The 19,636-nt window shown below is 38.2% G+C and overlaps 1 protein-coding gene across 2 annotated transcripts in view; it reads left to right on the top strand.

Moving 5' to 3' along the window:
• Positions 1 to 19,636, top strand: part of ATP8A1 (ATPase phospholipid transporting 8A1) — a 235,267-nt gene that overhangs the window by 166,716 nt on the left and 48,915 nt on the right. For both annotated transcript variants that reach the window (XM_082838545.1, XM_082838546.1), the window contains 2 exons: positions 16,838 to 17,021; positions 17,115 to 17,225. In XM_082838545.1, coding sequence (XP_082694671.1) covers positions 16,838 to 17,021; positions 17,115 to 17,225 — 295 coding nt within the window. The remainder of the gene's footprint in view (positions 1 to 16,837; positions 17,022 to 17,114; positions 17,226 to 19,636) is intronic.

The raw sequence follows: 19,636 nt of genomic DNA, 5'->3' as shown, positions 1-19,636 counted from the left end.
TTGTCTAGGACGTGGGTCAAAAAGGATCTTGCTGTGATTTATGTCATAGAGTGTTCTGCCTATGTTTTCCTCTAAGAGTTTGATGGTGTCTGGCCTTACATTTAGGTCTTTAATCCATTTTGAGTTTATTTTTGTGTATGGTGTTAGGGAGTGTTCTAATTTCATTCTTTTACATATAGCTGTCCAGTGTTCCCAGCACCACTTATTGAAGAGGATGTCTTTTCTCCACCTTATATTCTTGCCTCCTTTATCAAAGATAAGGTGACCATATGTGTGTGGGTTTATCTCTGGGCTTTCTATTCTGTTCCATTGATCTATATTTCTGTTTTTGTGCCAGTACCATACCGTCTTGATTACTGTAGCTTTGTAGTATAGTCTGAAGTCAGGGAGCCTGATTCCTCCAGCTCCGTTTTTCTTTCTCAATATTGCTTTGGCTATTTGTGGTCTTTTGTGTTTCCATACAAATTGTGAAATTTTTTGTTCTAGTTCTGTGAAAAATGACACTGGTAGTTTGATAGGGATTGCATTGAATCTGTAGATTGCCTTGGGTAGTAGAGTCATTTTCACAATGTTGATTCTTCCAATCCAAGAACATGGTATATCTCTCCATCTATTTGTATCATCTTTAATTTCTTTCATCAGTGTCTTATAATTTTCTGCATACAGGTCTTTTGTCTCCTTAGGTAGGTTTATTCCTAGATATTTTATTCCTTCTGTTGCAATGGTAAATGGGAGTGTTTTCTTAATTTCACTTTCAGATTTTTCATCATTAGTGTATAGGAATGCAAGAGATTTCTGTGCATTAATTTTGCATCCTACTACTTTACCAAATTCATTGATTAGCTCTAGTAGTTTTCTGGTAGCAATCTTTAGGATTCTCTATGTATAGTACCATGTCATCTGCAAACAGTGACAGCTTTACTTCTTCTTTTCTGATTTGGATTCCTTTTATTTCTTTTTCTTGTCTGATTGCTGTGGCTAAAACTTCCAAAACTAGGTTGAATACTAGTGGTGAGAGTGGGCAACCTTGTCTTGTTCCTGATCTTAGTGGAAATGGTTTCAGTTTTTCACCATTGAGGATGATGTTGGCTGTGGGTTTGTCATATATGGCGTTTATTATGTTGAGGTAAGTTCCCTCTATGCCTACTTTCTGCAGGGTTTTTATCATAAATGGGTGTTGAATTTTGTCGAAAGCTTTCTCTGCATCTATTGAGATGATCCTATGGTTTTTCTCCTTCAATTTGTTAATATGGTTTATCACATTGACTGATTTGCGTATACTGAAGAATCCTTGCATTCCTGGGATAAACCCCACTTGATCATAGTGTATCATCCTTTTAATGTGCTATTGGATTCTGTTTGCCAGTATTTTGTTGAGGATTTTTGCATCTATGTTCATCAGTGATATTGGCCTGTAGTTTTCTCTCTTTGTGACATCTTTGTTTCGGTGTCAGAGTGATGGTGGCCTCGCAGAATGAGTTTGGGGGTGTTCCTCCCTCTGCTATATTTTGGAAGAGTTTGAGGATAGGTGTTAGCTCTTCTCTAAATGTTTGATAGAATTCGCCTGTGAAGCCATCTGGTCCTGGGCTTTTGTTGGAAGATTTTTAATCACAGTTTCAATTTCAGTGCTTGTGATTAATCTGTTCATATTTTCTATTTCTTTCTCGTTCAGTCTCGGAAGGTTATGCATTTCTAAGAATTTGTCCATTTTTTCCTGGTTGCCCATTTTATTGGCATATAGCTGCTTGTAGTGATCTGTCATGATCCTTTGTATTTCTGCAGTGTCAGCTGTTACTTCTCCTTTTTCATTTCTAATTCTATTGATTTGAGTCTTCTCCCTTTTTTCTTGAGGAGTCTGGCTAATGGTTTATCAATTTTATCTTCTCAAAGAACCAGCTTTTAGTTTTATTGATCTTTGCTATCGTTTCCTTCATTTAACTTCTGACCTGTTCTCTATGATTTCTTTCCTTCTGCTAACTTTGGGGTTTTTTGTCCTTCTTTCTCTCATTGCTTTAGGTGTTAGGTTAGGTTGTTTATTTGAGATGTTTCTTGTTTCTTGAGGTAGGCTTGTATAGCTATGAATTTCCCTCTTAGAACTGCTTTTGCTGCATACCATAGGTTTTGGGTCGTTGTGTTTTCATTGTCATTTGTTTATAGGTATTTTTTGATTTCCTCTTTGATTTCTTCAGTGATCTCTTTGCTATTAAGTAGTGTATTGTTTAGCCTCCATGTGTTTGTATTTCTTACAGATTTCTCCTATAATCGATATCTAGTCTCATAGCGTTTTGGTCAGAAAAGATACTTGATACGATTTCAACTTTCTTAAATTTACCAAGGCTTGATTTGTGACCCAAGATATGATCTATCCTGGAGAATGTTCCATGAGCACTTGAGAAAAATGTGTATTCTGTTGTTTTTGGATGGAATGTCCTATAAATATCAATTAAGTCCATCTTGTTTAATGTAACATTTAAAGCTTGTGTTTCCTTATTTATTTTTATTTTTGATGATCTGTGTGTTGGTGAAAGTGGGGTGTTAAAGTCCCCTACTATGATTGTGTTACTGTCGATTTCCCCTTTTATGGCTATTAGTATTTGCCTTATTTATTGAGGTGCTCCTATGTCGTTTGCATAAATATTTGCAATTGTTATATCTTCTTCTTGGATTGATCCCTTGATCATTATGTAGTATCCTTCTTTGTCTCTTGTAATAGTCTTTGTTTTAAAGTCTATTTCGTCTGTTATGAGAATTGCTACTCCAGCTTTCTTTTGATTTCCATTTGCATGGAATATCTTTTTCCATCCGCTCACTTTCAGTCTGTATGTGTCCCTAAGTCTGAAATGGGTCTTTTGTAGACAGCATATATATGGGTCTTGTTTTTGTATCCATTCAGCCAGTCTACCTCTTTTGGTTGGAGCATTTAATCCATTTACTTTTAAGGTAATTATTGAATTGTGTGTTCCTATTGCCATTTTCTTAATTGTTTTGGGTTTATTATTGTAGGTCTTTTCCTTCTCTTGTGTTTCCTGCCTAGAGAAGTTCCTTTAGCATTTGTTGTAGAGCTGGCTTGGTGGTGCTGAATTCTTTTACTTTTGCTTGTCTGTAAAGCTTTTAATTTCTCCGTCAAATCTGAATGAGATCCTTGCTGGGTAGAGTAATCTTGGTTATAGGTTTTTGTCTTTCATCACTTTAAATATGTCCTGCCACTCCCTTCTGGCTTGCAGAGTTTCTGCTGAAAGATCAGCTGTTAACCTTATGGGGATTCCCTTATGTGTTACTTGTTTTTCCCTTGCTGCTTTTAATATTTGTTCTTTGTACTTCATTTCTGATAGTTTGATTAATGTGTGTCTTGGCGTGTTTCTCCTTGGATTTTTCCTGTATGGGACTCTCTGTGCTTCCTGGACTTGATTAACTATTTCCTTTCCCATATTAGGGAAGTTTTCAACTATGATCTCTTCAAATTTTTTCCCAGTCCCTTTCTTTTTCTCTCCTTCTGGGATTCCTATAATTCGAATGTTGGTGCATTTTATGTTGTCACAGAGGTCTCTGAGACTGTCCTCAATTCTTTTCATTCTTTTTTCTTTATTCTGCTCTGCAGTACTTATTTCCACTGTTTTATCTTCCAGGTCACTTATCCTTTCTTCTGCCTCCGTCATTCTGCTATTGATCCCTTCTAGAGAATTTTTAATTTCATTTATTGTGTTGTTCATCTCTGTTTGTTTGCTCTTTAGTTCTTCTAGGTCCTTGTTAAACGTTTCTTGTATTTTCTCCATTCTGTTTCCAAGATTTTGGATCATCTTTACTATCGTTATTCTGAATTCTTTTTCAGGTAGACTGCCTATTTCCTCTTCATTTGTTAGGTCTGGTGGGTTTTTGCCTTGCTCCTTCATCTGTTGTGTGTTTCTCTGTCTTCTCATTTTGCTTAACTTACTGTTTGGGGTCCTGTTTTCACAGGCTGCAGGTTCATAGTTTCTGTTGTTTTTGGTGTCTGTCCCCAGTGGCTAAGGTTGGTTCAGTGGGTTGTATAGGCTTCCTGGTTGAGGGGACTAGTGCCTGTGTTCTGGTGTATGAGGCTGGATCTTGTCTTTCCGGTGGGCAGGTCCATGTCTGGTGGTTTGTTTTGAGGTGTCGGTGGCCTTATTATGATTTTAGGCAGCCTCTGTGCTAATGGGTGGGGTTGTGTTCCTGTGTTGCTAGCTGTTTGGCATAGGGTGTCCAGCACTGTAGCTTGCTGGTCGTTGAGTGGAGCTGGGTCTTGGTGTTGAGATGGAGATCTTTGGGAGATTTTCACCGTTTGATATTACGTGGAGCTGGGAGGTCTCTTGTGGACCAGTGTCCTGAAGTTGGCTCTCCCACATCAGTGGCACAGCCGTGACACCTGTCTGGAGCACCAGGAGCCTGTCCTCCATATGGCTTAGAATAAAAGGGAGAAAAAAAGACAGACAGAAAGAAAGAAAGGACATAAAATAAAGTAAAATAAAAATCAATTTATTAAAATAAAAAATAAGTATTAAAAAAATTTTTTATGTAATAAAAAAAATTAAAATGTACAGACGGAACCCTAGGACAAATGGTGAAAGCAAAGCTATACAGAGAAAATCACACACAGAAGCATACACATACATACTCACAAAAAGAGAAAAAGGGAAAATATATATATATATAATTGCTCCCAAAGTCCATCTCCTCAATTTGGGATGATTCGTTGTCTATTCAGGTATTCCACAAATGCAGGGTACATCAAGTTGATTGAGGAGATTTAATCCGCTGCTCCTGAGGCTGCTGGGAGATTTTTCCCTTTCTCTTCTTTGTTCGCACAGCTCCCGGCGTTCAGCTTTGGATTTGGACCCGCCTCTGCGTGTAGGTCACCGGAGGGCGTCTGTTCTTCGCTCAGACAGGATGGGGTTAAAGGAGCAGCTGATTTGGGGGCTCTGGCTCACTCAGGCCGGGGGGAGGGAAGGGTCCGGATGCGGGACGAGCCTGCGGCGGCAGAGGCCGGCGTGACATTGCACCAGACTGAGAGGCGCGCCATGCGTTCTCCCGGGGAGGTTGTCCCTGGATCCTGGGACCCTGGCAGTGGTGGGCTGCACAGGCTCCCCGGAAGGAAGGGAGGTGTGGAGAGTGACCTGTGCTCGCACACAGGCTTCTTGGTGGCGGCAGCAGCAGCCTTAGCGTCTCATACCCGTCTCTGGGGTCCGCGCTGATAGCCGCGGCTTGCGCCCGTTTCTGGAGCTCCTTTAAGCAGCGCTCTTAATCCCCTCTCCTCGTGCACCAGGAAACAGAGGCAAGAAAAAATCTCTTGTCTCTTCGGCAGCACCAGATTTTTTCTTGGACTCCCTCCCGGCTAGCTGTGGCGCACTAACCCCTTCAGGTTATGTTCACGCCGCCAACCCCAGTCCTCTCCCTGGGATCCGACCAAAGCCCGAGCCTCAGCTCCCAGCCGAGCAGACAAGCCTCTCGGGCTGGTGAGTGCTGGTCGGCACCGATCCTCTATGCGGGAATCTCTCCGCTTTGCCCTCCGCACCCCTGTGGCTGTGCTCTCGCCGCGGCTCCGAAGCTTCCCCCCTCCGCAACCCACAGTCTCCGCCCGCGAAGGGGCTTCCTAGTGTGGGGAAACCTTGCCTCCTTCACAGCTCCCTCCCACTGGTGCAGGTCCCATCCCTATTCTTTTGTCTCTGTTCTTTTTTCTTTTGCCCTACCCAGGTACGTGGGGATTTTCTTGCCTTTTGGGAGGGCTGAGGTCTTCTGCCAGCGTTCAGTAGGTGTTCTGTAGGAGTTGTTCCACATGTAGATGTATTTCTGATGTATTTGTGGGGAGGAAGGTGATCTCCGCGTCTTACTCTTCCGCCATCTTGAAGCTCCTCCTGATGGGCTTTATATTGAGGCACGAAAGAAGAGATGATTCCACGTAGCATTTTCCAAGAGGGAACATTAAAATGGAGCAAGGGTGGGCAAACTTTTTCTGTAAAGAGCCAGATAGTAAGTATTTCAGGCTTTGCAAGCCATACAGTCTCTGTCACAACTACTTAACTCTGACAGTGTGGTTTGAAAGCAGCTCTAGACAATATGTAAGTGAATGGGTGTGGCTATGATCTCGTAAGACTTTATGTAAAAATAGGATGCTGCCTGGATTTGACCCTCGGGCCATAGTTAACCAACCCATTATGGAATGTCGATTGCTCATGAATGAACAGTAAAGGGAGTCGATTTTGACACATCTTTTCTGTAATATTGATGGAGTTCACCCCAGACTCCCTAGTCTGTAATTTATAGGCTCTTTCTTTTATTTTCTTGAAAACTGAGACATTTGCCCATCTCTCCTCACCTGGCATGTTTCCCTTCCTCCATGATTCCTCATGATTCCTCAAAAATGACTGATATTCTTTCTGTGGTGACAGCTGCACAGTCTGGCATCTCCATTCAATCTTTCTGTGCCCTTGGATTCAAGAAAATTCCTTAAAATGTGGATATTTCCTGAAGTCAATTTGTTTTAAAATGAAGTGTCAATAGCAAGAGATATATGAGGAACCCAGGACCACAAACATGGATCCTGCTCTGTCACCCCAGTGCCTTCCCTCTAGGGGGAGGTGCCAGCAAGGTGCTAGAAGACAAGGGCAGCCAAGGAATCAAGGTGGAAGATATGCCAGCTCACCTTCTCCCTAAGCTGGAAGCATCGTGGAATCTTGAACTAAAGGAAATTCTTCTTGGATTTTTATATATTATTTTAGTGTTTGCCCTTCATCACCAGTCACTTTTCACTCCTCTTTAGACAAACAGTCTCAAGTATTTAATATGTTCCCATCCATCTGCAATACTTTATTTGTATATCTATGTAGCTATGAAAAATATATAATATTGTTATATGTGATTCGATTTGAGGAATAAACACGTATTTATAATGACATTCCGTCATAAATTTTTTGCCTTTTTTATTTTTCTACATGTTTCTGAGACCTTTTCATGTTACCATATGTAGGACAAGTTCATTTCTTCTCACCACCGCTTACTATTTTCCTGATGAATATACACCATTTTATTTATCTCTTATAGTGATAGCCACATGGGTTGACCCTAAATCTTTACTACCACAGAAAGTGCTGAAATGAATATCCAATGTATGCACCCACACAAGTGTTCTTCTAGGATATATACTTAGGAATGGGAATGCTTGGCTGTGGGAAATATATATATATATTTCATTTCAACCAGAATTGTCTCATTGCTCCAAAACAGCTGCACTAGGGTGTACTCCCATATCCATGTAGGAAGGCTGCTGTTTCCCTAAACACCTTATTCCTTATTTTATAACTTTGCCAGTTTGATGTTTGAAAAGTAGCACCTTGTTTTGATTTTTGTTTCTGTGATTACTAGGGAGATTGAGTAGTTCTTTATTTAACAATTTACCTCTCTGGATTTCTGCTTTTGAAGTCCTTTCTTTCTTTCTTTCTTTCTTTCTTTCTTTCTTTCTTTCTTTCTTTCTTTCTTCGTTTCTTTCTTTCTTCCTTCCTCCCTCCCTCCCTCCCTCCCCCCTCCCCCCACCCCCTCCCTCCCTCCCTCCCTCCCTCCCTTCCTTCCTTCCAGTGTTTTTCAAGAACCCGTTATGTGCCAGGCACCTTTATATGTGCTATAAATAGAGCAGTGAACAATAGAAAAAAATACTCCCTGCCTTCACATTGTAGCTATTATTCAATAAAATAAATACACATATGCGTATTCAAAAGGCAATAAGTGCTGTGTGTCTGTGGATAGTAACAATTTATTATATATCAGACAGACATATAAAGTCAGTGGTAACACTTGCTATGAAGAAAAGTAGCACATTGAGAAAGGATAGGGATACAGAGCTTTCTCTTGTGTTTCCTGTATTTCTTTCTGCCTATGTACTAGAATTCTTTGTGTGTTTTGGATATCAATTCTTTGTTGAGTATAGACATGGCAGATATCTTCTCATCTGATTCCCTTCTTAATTCTGCCTGTGGTATTCTTTGAACAGAAGTCATTGACCTTGAGATAGTCAAATTCCATTAATTTTTCCCTTTATGGTTTGTGCTTTGGAGATAGTAAGAACTTCTCACTCACAAAGGTATTCTCCAACATTTCCTTCTGTTAACTTTATGGCTTTTTGTTTTTTGGATAGGTCTTTAAGCTTATTTTTTTATATCTGTGTTGTGAATGAGAAGGGATCCAGTGTTATTCATTTTTACATAGTGAGCAAATTCTCCCAACACTGCTTACTAAACAGTCCACCCTTTTCTTCTGTTTGTAATGCCAGATGATCCAGAACTCAAGCTCCGGAGCCAGACTTTCCAGAGTCTAAGTCCAGGCTCCACCTCTTATTAGCTGAGTAGCACATTGCTTAACTTCTCCAGCTTCAGTTTTCTTCATCTTTGAAATAGAGATAAAAATAATTGTCCTCCTGGAATTGTGAGGAATAAGTGGATTAATATATGTACTCAGTGCATTATTTAAATTATGCTTCTCTTAGAAATGCTATCAGATTTTCTTTTATATAGATAATTGAACATTTCTGATAAGAGGAATACTATAAAGATTTCTCTTTGACCACTGTGGCCTTTTCTGTGACCTAAATTCTATTTTGTCTGGTATTAAAATTGCTAACCTGGCTTTCCTTTGTTTCGTATGGGCCTTGTCTTTTTTTTCCCCACTAAACCCTTATGTTCAATCCTTCTGTATAACGTAGCCTCTAAGAATGCTGTCCTGTCTCTAAATCCACACTGCTTAGTGTTGAATTCTGTCTTCACCACTTACTTGCTGTTTTACTTTAAGTTATGTAATTTTTCTGTGCCTCAGTGTCCTCATTTATAAAATGGCAATACTAGTAATCTATCTCATATAGGGCTCTTCTGAGAATTGAACGAATTAAAACAAGTAAAGTGCTCAGAAAATAGTGAACAAATAAGTGTTATATAGCTGTTATTATGAAGTGTGTCTCTTTTAATTTTTTTTTTTTTTTTTTTTTTGCTGTACACGGGCCTCTCACTGTTGTGGCCTGTCCCGTTGCGGAGCACAGGCTCCGGACACGCGGGCTCAGCGGCCATGGCTCACGGGCCCAGCCGCTCCACGGCATGTGGGATCCTCCCGGACCGGGACACGAGCCAGTGTCCCCTGCATCGGCAGGCGGACTCTCAACCACTGCGCCACCAGGGAAGCCCGTGTGTCTCTTTTAGACACCATATTGCTGGATCTTTTTGTTTTAGTAATGTGAGAATCTGTGTCTTTTAATCAATGAATTTAACCCATTTATATTTATTATTATTGCCATGTTTGGCCTCATGTCTTCAATCTTATTTTGCGTTTTCCATTTATTATGCTTTTTGTTTCTTTTTTCTCCCCCTCCTTCCATTGTCTGAATCAGATTTTCTTCATCTGATTTGAAAGCTTTACAATCTATAACTATGCTGTGTCTGATTATTTCTAATTTTTGATAACCATATTTGTGCTTATTGTCTATATGTATTAGTATGTCTTCCCTTCCCTCCCCCTCCCCCATAAAGAGACAGGTACTGAATGTATTAAAGTAATTTTGTGCATGCATTCAGGAGCAGTCAGGTTACTTTCTTTGTAAGTGATCTACTTTTTCTCTCTAGAAGCTTTCAGAAATGTTTCTTAATCTTAGTTTAACCATAATGTTTCTAGTGGTAGATACCTCTTTCTTACATTTCTTTTTGGTGCTGTATTAATACAGCCCTTTCAATCTAAGGATATATTTCTTTAATTCTGGAAAACTATTAACTATTCTTTTTCATTTTATTCTTTTTTATTCTCTTCTTGGACTCCCATTATATATATGTGTAGTCAACTTTATTCCTTCATTTCATTTTTCTCATAATCTGTCCTTTAATCTCCTGATTTCTTTTGGGAAAATTTTTTGTTTGCACTATCAGGTTCTATCATTTTTACTACTCAGTTTACTATTGGCTTCTTTATTTTAGTAGTTATTTTTTTATATAACTTATTTTTGATTGGTTGTTCATTATAACTGCTTGTTCCGGTTTCATGTTTCCAGTATCTTTCCATATCTTTCCAGGGTTTTTTTTTCCCATACTTGTTTTAAATTCTTGTTATATCTGGTTTTACAAGTTCTTCTTTCTTATAAGTTACTGTATTTCTTTTGTGCTCATGATCTTCTGTCTTATAAATATTCCCTGTGAGACTATTTTTCCCCATTTGCTCTAGTGGGCAGTAATGTTCCTTTTAGGGGAAAGGTGAAAGCTGGGTCCTAACTTGAGGCAAATTTGGAGACAGGGTTCAGTCTGAGCTTAGTGAATCCCTGTTTTCCCCCAGTTCCTTTACCCAAGCACTGCTCTTGCTAGAGGCAACCACATTGTGATGGAATTGCCTGAGTGAGGTAACATTCAAGGGTTCCCAGCACACCCATATTATTGGCCCCTGTCCCTGCCTGGCTTCATGCCCTGAGGTGTACCAGAAAGCTCTGACTTTCCTCTTCCAAGGCATGAGGTGAGAATTTTCCTGAGGTTTTAAGCTTTAGAACATTGAGGATAATCCTGGAATTGGTGTGTTTTGTTTTTCAAGCACGTTATTTTGTGGACTTTGAGTTTCGACAGGTTCCAGGCCTAAGCCAAAGTTCGCAGTTGCGATGAGAGAGGAGCCCCTTAGCTCCATCCAGCCTGGTCTCAGCCCCCTCACACTGGTCAGCCTGGGCTTGCACAGGGTACCATGGAGAGCAAAAAGTACAGCTGGAAAGCTTCTCCCACCTGATTGTTCCTCTATGGGCTCTGGCACACCACTCTTTCTCTCTATGCCATTTACCTTCTAATAGTCATCCATCATTTCCTCTTTCCCCAAAGGTTTATCACAGATTTTGTGTTAACTGACAATTGTGACCCTGAAGTCTAGTGAACTCCTTTTTCAACTCATGACATCTTCAGGGTTTTATTCCAATTTCTGTCAATAGTCTGTGCTGCCACTTTTTCCATCTTCTACTAGGTATTTCTGAGAGAAGGTTCCTTGGAGAAACCTATCCACGTAGGAGAGAATTCAAAAAAAAAGGCAAGTGGGGGATGGAGGATGGAAGGAAAGAAGGGCAAGTTGATTTTATTTAAGCCTAAAGAAGCTCTAGCCTTTCATTACCTACCCAGAGTCATGGGAAAGGGGAAGAAAATCAGTGCCCATATGGTCCCCGAACAGATATGGTGAATGGGAAGAGATGATGGCCATAGGTCTTACCACTCTGAGAGCCATGTCACCATAGGGCAGAGCTTAAAGGGAGAAGCACTCAGCTTTCTTGAGTGGATGTGCTTCCTAGTTGGAAGCCCACCAGTCCTATCAAGTGAGGCTCCCTAGACAAAAAGAGGTGGCTGGGCCTTGTCCCATGTTGGAGAAACTTCTGTCTCTCTCTACCACTCCTGTCTTCTTAAAGCGAGAGTCCATAGAGAAACCCCTGTTATATAGGCTCTTAATATTTTCTGAGACAGCAGCTCAATAAAAGTCCTTAAGTAATAACTCTTAAGGGCAGAAGGAGGGTTCTGAGATCTTCTACTCTCTTTTCCTTTCTTCTCCTTATATTCTTCCATAGAAATTTCATCACATAGTAAAGGAATGGAATAAATGGAAATTTTGCAAGAAAGAGAAATTCATCTAATTATCCATGATGCTAAGATTACAACTCTTATTCATGTTTGACAGTTCACTGTTAGAAGGCAGTCTGCTGTGTACCTACAGTATAGAGGAACTATGTAAAGGATTATTGGATTCTTCAGGCTTCAAATTGAAGGTTTGTGACAACGCTGTGTTGTCAAATGATGGTTAGCATTTTTTAGCAATAAAGTATTTTTAATTGAGGTATGTATATATCTTTTGAACAGTCCAAATTAATATTTTTAAGGCACTGCTACTATATTCTTTTTTAGTTCCTATTGCTTAGAGTAGTCTGCTATGTGTTGAGTACAGTGCTAGGTCCCAGATAATTAGATGGATGGATAGATGGGTAGATTGATTTTTTTTTTTTTTTAATGAACAGTACCACTGTGGCAAACTGTTCTATGGTATGAATACTATAATAAAGATTTCTTCTAGGAGTTTTCTTTTTAGTGCCTTAAACGCACTAAAGGTCTGTTTGCCAATTAATAGTTCAGGATGCCTGTGCACACACACATACATGCATATTCCAACATACACTGTCAATGTGATCAGTCATTATTTAAAATATTATCTAAACCATTGAAACGGAAGTTTACCTATAACAACATAAATTCCACAAAAGAGAAGTTTTGCATCTAAAATGCATTGCAAAAGGAAATCTTTTTTAAAGATACTTTCTTTTTTTTGCCCTGTGGCAAGGCTATCTGTATTTTGTTTCTGTAGACTCAATTTCCCTGTATTATAAATTCCCCTTGATGCCTCTGACTTCACAGTGTGTCAACAGATGTTGCTTTTGGAGACTAGGACAGCACTCACTCATCAGTAATTTGAATAACACAACTCTCTTACCTAGAAGTGGGTGAATGTTTCATTATGTACCCTATGCTAAGAATCATTTTTAGGATTTGCTATTTAAGTGGCTGTTTTCATTCCAGTAGTAAATTGATGGTGAGTGTCTGGAAGTGTTACAATATTTGCATAAATTTTGGTGCATGTAACACAGATTTTTTTGCCATATTTAACTCCTCCTCAATTCAAAACTTTATAAATGAGCCTACAAATTTTAGTTCAAAGAGTTAAGTAAGATCTCATAAATTTTTCTCTTAGGTTTTTCTCTCTTTTTGTAATTTCTTTATTAGTCAGCAGAATATGACTCAATGGGGAATAGACTGATATTCACAAAGAGAAAACTTGGGAAGTTTGTTGCAAAGGAAAGTAAGGCAGATGCCCCACTAATGATCCTGACCTCTAGAGAGTTAGCAGGAGCAGTCCTCAAGCTTCGTAAATACAGGGGCTCTGTAAATACAGGGTCATTATACAAAGCACTTCAGGATAATTAAGAAATACTGTGTTCTTCTATGTTCTTAATTTTTTTTCTAGATTTACTTTCCAAAAGCAACTTTATAGTAACTTTTAAGTTTGCAATATGTTTTTAAGTTAACATATTATCAGCCTAATTTTTAATATATGTGTGAGATTTTTCTAGGTTATTAACCTAAAAACACAATACAGTAAGATAAATTATTGTACTTCTTTTAGCTACCTATAAAAAGTCCCTTAAAATATTCTTTATTATGTGACTGTGTATATACATGCACATATAATCCTTATCCATATTCCATTCAAAAAGGTGATTCATTTAGCTAATCCCATTAAAAGGGTGCAAAATGAGGCTCATATAAGATGGGCCACCCTATATACTTTCCAGCTTAAATGGTAAAAATTTCCAGTACTCCAACCTAATGTTCACAGGGCAGTGAGAGTTACTACATAGCAAATAAGGAAAATAATGAATAACACGTGCAGAAACTGCAGCCAAGATAATATCTGAAAAGCATATTGCACTCAGTGTGCTGCTTAGGTTGTATCACAAAGGACCACCCTCTGTTTGTGGAGCCACAGAGAAGAAAACGACTTTATAGCAAATGCTGGATGTTTAGTCCTTTTCCGCAGAGACTCTGACTTCTTCCAAAGAAGAAAGAGCAACAGTGGAAGAGAAGAGAACCGTGAATAATTTAAGTCCTGATGCAGACCCATGGGTAGTTAAAAAAAAATAATAATCTAGGGTAGAAAACAGAGCACTTTTATGATGTCCCTGAGTTATGCGTTGGATCACTATTGATATTTGTAAAAATTTAGGTTTTAGATACTCTCAACCATGGATGTGTGGTTCTTGATAGGCATTTGAAAGAATTAACTTGTGTGGTAAGGTTGTTCTAGACTATTCTGGAAATTGTACAAATATAGAAGCAAGTTTACAAAAGTCCAGAAAGTAAACTGGGCTGGAAGGACATTCTTTAGTGCATGCTTTGCACTTTTGCTTCAACGAGCCGACTTGGTGCTTACTGGGAATCTGGGGGTGTTTGTTCCTTAATCTGTTTATTCCTGTTGTACTTCTTAAAGTAGTCATCACTGAATTAAATGTTTCATAAGCCACCAAAAAATAATCTAACCAAAATTGTTGCTAGGAGAACCAGATATAATGCTATAGAAAGACTTCTTGAGTTGCTGAAAAAAATTGCTGTTGAATCTAGGGATAAGATAACAGTAAACTGGGTGGAGGGCATCATTATATTGTAGTTTCCACTAAATGAAACAAACCATGGATTGTGCCTCATGAGTGAGGTTTCTGTAAGAAAAATATGCAGAATTTCAAACACAAACCCCTTTGCAACATACGGTTCTTTGCCCTACATCACAAGCTTATACATTTATATTTTGAGTTAAATGTTTTAAGTATGTATATTTTATGAATTCTCACTTAAATCTGACATCTTTGTTTAGCAACCAACTACTATTTCAAACCCATCAGATACCAAGGCTTCTACTGTTTCTTGAATCTTCTTCCAACCCAGTTGTCTACTTGTATCTTGATAATGGAAGCAAATACCCTTGCTCGTGGCAGTTGCAATGTAATTTTGGGAAGTTTCTCACTACGTCATCGTCTTTTAAAAAAAAAAAAAGCAAGCATTGTTCTTGCCTAGAGAATTCATGCTCTGCTTTTAACACCTGAGTTAGCCACATCCAAAGAGTTGGTAAAAATCCTCAGCCAATTTTAATTTGGGGGCATTGAAAATTGCAGTGTCAAGCAGAGAAAGCAGTAGTTGGTTGTAATAGCCATGAAAAAAGAAAACAAAATTTAGTCCAGCTTTTTTCTGATGCTTCTTTAAATCATTAATATTAGCTCACCGTGCAGAGATTTTATCCTTTATTACACATTCAGCTTATGAAAAAAAACCAAAATAAATACCAGTGTTTCCCATGATCCCACGGTTTGACTTCACAGTGTACTTACATTGTGAGCCTGTTAAGTTGTAAAGGGAATTGGATAAATGTTTTCAAATGCTTCTCTCTTTTCATGCCCATTTCCCATTTGCTTTTTAGATCATTTCTTGGTGAGAATTCTTTTTTGACATTTACTAAATGTCAGCTATAGTCCATGTTTAAAACATTGGCCTAGAGCCAGTGGGCTAACCAATTTATATTAGCCTATTAAGAAAAATTAAATAAAATGTGAAAATGAAATGAAAATTGCTTTGAAGAAAAATGAGGGCTGACAGTGGAAAAGCCCATTAATGGCCTGATACTCATCCATTCTTTTGCTGTATTCACAGTTGTGTCATTTTGTGCTGTTGTCATTTTGTGCTGTTGCTGTTCTTCCAAGGGAAGAATTTAAAATGATTCTTTCATATAGCAGCCATTTATTGAGTACCTACTCTGGATCAGCGCTAAGAATACAAAGATGAGGAGCCTGGTTCAGCCTGCAAGCAACTCACAGTCTAACACAGTGATTCTCAAACTCAGACCAGATCTGTTCTTGGCTGAAGGCTTTGAGAAGGGCAGCTGGACCTCCTGAAGGCACATATTTGTGCAGAACATCCACTGCTAGGAATTTTCCCTAAGGAGATAATCAGGGAAATGTGCAAAGATGGATTGAGTCTTTCAGAGTCACGATCTTCATTTCTAAGTTGAATAATAAATGATTTACCAGATGTTCCAGCGGATACTTACTGTACTTAACCTTGATAAAGAATTTAGCTCTGGGTTATTGCTCTTGTCCACTAATATTGTGTATATTAGTTGTTTCTCAGTAGTTCATTACTATCTTAATAGTTTACTGAGCCAGATCACTGTTCAGTTTTTCTTTCTTTCTCTCTAATCGCCAAGGTAGCATGGATACTAGATTAAGTTAATCACGCCAATGCATATTCTGTCATTGAACTCTTCTGTGAGTGTCATGGTGACTATTTCTCAAATTGCGTTTAAAAGTCTGTGATAAGTTGCTCCACAGTTAATACCAAATAGGATTTTGGTATGGATGCTGGTGTTCTCTGTTCCTGGTCCACCTTTGTAGAAAAGGTTACTTGATTCTACTTGGCCATGGTTAGTAGCTTTGGAAGAAAATTGAGGCACATGAGCTATGTAATCAAGCGCTTGGTATTTACTTTGGTTGATTCACCAGGGTGGCTGAGAACAAGTTGAGAAGTTAGCTAATTCCCTACTGTTAATTTAAGTTGTTTTAAATGTATAGTATATCATCTAAGATCAGCTTATGGAGGCTCAAAACTTTTATTTTCAAGGTATAGGAGAAGAGTTAGTGTTTGGACTACCATTCAACAGCCTTTCTGGCTTTCTTTTTCATTCAAAAGTGAAGAATTAGAAGTTCTGATATTATTTGTTAGGAAGTAATGGAATTTCTGAACTCAAATGTCATTTTTTAAAACAAATTTATTCACACATTCTGGTAAACTAGTACTTAACAAGGCATTGTAGCGTCTATCTGTCACCTAGAGTTTTGCTTCCAAGCTTTTATTTTTCCTTTAAAGTGGCAAACCAGGCTCACAGAGAACTAAACATTTGTAAACCTAAGACTTATCCGTGATGATTTTTTTTTTTTTTTTTTTTTTGCGGTACGCGGGCCTCTCACTGTTGTGGCCTCTCCCGTTGAGGAGCACAGGCTCCGGACGCGCAGGCCCAGCGGCCATGGCTCACGGGCCCAGCCGCTCCGCGGCATGTGGGATCCTCCCGGACCGGGGCACGAACCTGTGTCCCCTGCATCGGCAGGCGGACTCTCCACCACTGAGCCACCAGGGAGGCCCCCGTGATGATTTTTTAGAGACCTATTCATTTGTCTCTTCTGCTGCTTTTATGCTTGACACCTTAAAATTCCTTTTTTCAAAAAACAAAATTGATTAATAATTTGTTCTAATTTAAGGGTTTCTCCTCTTCAAAAATCTGAAGTTGTTGAGATGGTTAAGAAACAAGTTAAAGTCATAACACTTGCCATTGGTGATGGAGCAAATGACGTCAGCATGATACAGACGGCACATGTTGGAGTTGGAATAAGTGGCAATGAAGGCCTTCAGGCAGCTAATTCTTCTGACTACTCCATAGCTCAAGTAAAGCACCATTTCTGTAAAACACACTGTTTGTCTCTGTCAACTGACACTATGAAGAGGAAAATACTAATTTTGTTTCCATTCTTATTTTAGTTCAAATATTTGAAGAATTTGCTGATGGTTCATGGTGCCTGGAACTATAACAGAGTCTCCAAGTGCATTTTGTACTGCTTCTACAAGAATATAGTCCTCTATATTATTGAGGTAATCCCAAGTTCAGTTTAAAAATCCTTGTCATTTGCATATATATTTGAAACTTTTTTGTGTGAAGACATTTCCTTATCATTTTAATTAATCCTTCATTTGCCCACTTTTTATAACTTCTAAATATGTTAAAACAAAAAGTTCGTCAGCCATGGAGAATAATGTTGAAATTGTGGCTAAAAACATACTACTTTGGTAAGAAATGATGAATTATAATTGCTAATGAAGTAATGTGTTCGGCTTTTAAAAGACTACAAACTATGTAGCATTTTTTTTTATAAAGTTCAAAAACATACGAGAGAAGACAGTATACACTGTTTAGGGCTGTACACAAGCAAAACTGTGTTTAAAAAGAAAAGGAAGGGAATAGTGGACATAAAACTGAGGCTATCAGTTCTACTAAGGGGTCTAATCAGGAAAAATACACAGGTAGTTTTGCTAATATTGGTCATCTTGTAGTTCTTATTATGTCTCAGACTTACATAATTATATACAAGTATTCTTGCTGTTCGGGCCTGTTTTGGTTTCTGAGTTTGGTAGGTAACAAGAGTCTAGATAATGAGGAATTTGTCTAAAAATTATCAGAATAATTCAGTTCCTGTGTCAAAGGAATTTCTATATTCCTTTTCATGTACACACATAACATCATTTTTTAACATGAAAAGTTAACCTGGGTCAGGAATATCACTTTTAAAAGGATGCATTTTGTTCTGCAAACATGTTTGCAGTACCTACTGGATGCCAGGCACCAGGCTTAGTTCACCAAGTACGAAGTAAATCAAGCAAGGTCCCTATCCTCCAGAAGCTTGCCAATAGAAATGTAAAACAAGCCACATGTGTAATTTTACATGTTCTGGGAACCACATTAACCACAAGTAAAAATTAAAGCCCAAATTAATTTTAAATTATATTTCATTTAACTCGATATACTCCATAGTATTATTTCAACGTGGAATCACTATAAAAATTATTAATGCAATATCTCACATTCTTTTCTTCATACTAAGTGTTCACAATCTGTTGTGTATTTTACACATGCAGTATATCTCAGTTTGGACTAATCACATTTCCAGTGTTCAAGAGCCGCATGGCCAGTGGCTACCCCCCTGGAGAGCACAGCACCAGCAGATGAATAAGTAAACTGAACACTCAGGATGTGATAAATAAGTTATTTATCTTTTTTTTTTTAACATATGACCATTTTATCATCAGAAGCTATATTTGTAATACTTAAACTCTAGGTGTTACCAGTTTCTTTCTCCTCTTGCAGCTTCACAAAGCATGACAATGAGCTCTCCATAGCTTGTTAAGAAAACCCTCCATCTTCCAGTCCTGTCAGAGGAACTGCCTACACCCTCATAAATCTGCCCTGGGGTCCCTTACAGATGTTTGTTTATGCCACCTTGCCCTCTACTCTGTTGACTGTTTCTACACATCTATCAGAAGAGACACAACCTAACCATATGCCATGTGGAAATAATATCCCATACTTCACACCACAGAAGTAACACCATAAACAAAACAATCAGTAGACTCCACATTTCCCTTATTGATACATTAGCTGGGAACTGCTGTATATTTGCTTCAGCTGTTCTTTATGCCTCTGTCTGAATGTTTATCTCCTTAGCAAAATGTTGATTGAGCATAGTTCTTATTATGAGTCAGACTAATAAAAATAAAACTTAGTTTTGAAGTGGACAGGCAGTTTTATTTATTGGTCACTAAAAATCTATAATTAGGTTGCAACCCATTAGATAAAATAGACACTTTAAATACTTGGAAACATAAATAAGATCATCTGTGAATTTACTTATTGTTCATTACTGCTGAATTTGGTCTGGAATAGTCTGTGTTTTGAAGCAAACTGCACTTCCAAAATAGCTTACGAGATCATACAAAATATTCTTTTTGTTTATATAAATTTGTGATTATTTTCTAATATAATTATTTGTAATTCCCAGTCCTAACTTTTCTAGTTATATTTTCTGCTCATCCCAAAACATTGACCTTCAAAAGAATATCCATTTATAGTTTATTTACATATACTCTTGAAGGTACGAGGAGTTTAAAGCCACTGGCAGCAACAAATCTGCTTACAAAATATTAATTTTGTGAAAAGAAATAAGAGTACTCAACTTGCCACTTCTTAAATCTATTTGACAGTCAACAATGAAGTGGTCAAAATTATGTCTAATGGGAGAAATAAAATACATTAAACTCAAATGAAAAACTAAATCTGCATGCTCTGTTTCAAATCCAGAGTTATGTGATTTGTGGTTGATTGGCCCTAAATTTTACTAGGCTTTGAATTTAAAGCCTCTTTGAGAGATATTTAACACTGATCAGATTCTATACATGTTGAAAGGGAAGCAAGTCCTAAACTTTACTGGAAATCTCATTCTTAAGTTATT

The sequence above is a fragment of the Leucopleurus acutus genome (genome assembly GCF_964270905.1).
Source record: "Leucopleurus acutus genome assembly, chromosome: 4".
In the NCBI taxonomy this organism is placed as follows: domain Eukaryota; kingdom Metazoa; phylum Chordata; class Mammalia; order Artiodactyla; family Delphinidae; genus Leucopleurus; species Leucopleurus acutus.
The sequence above is the reverse complement of the archived record's forward strand: the minus strand, read 5'-3'. Positions and strand labels throughout refer to the sequence as shown.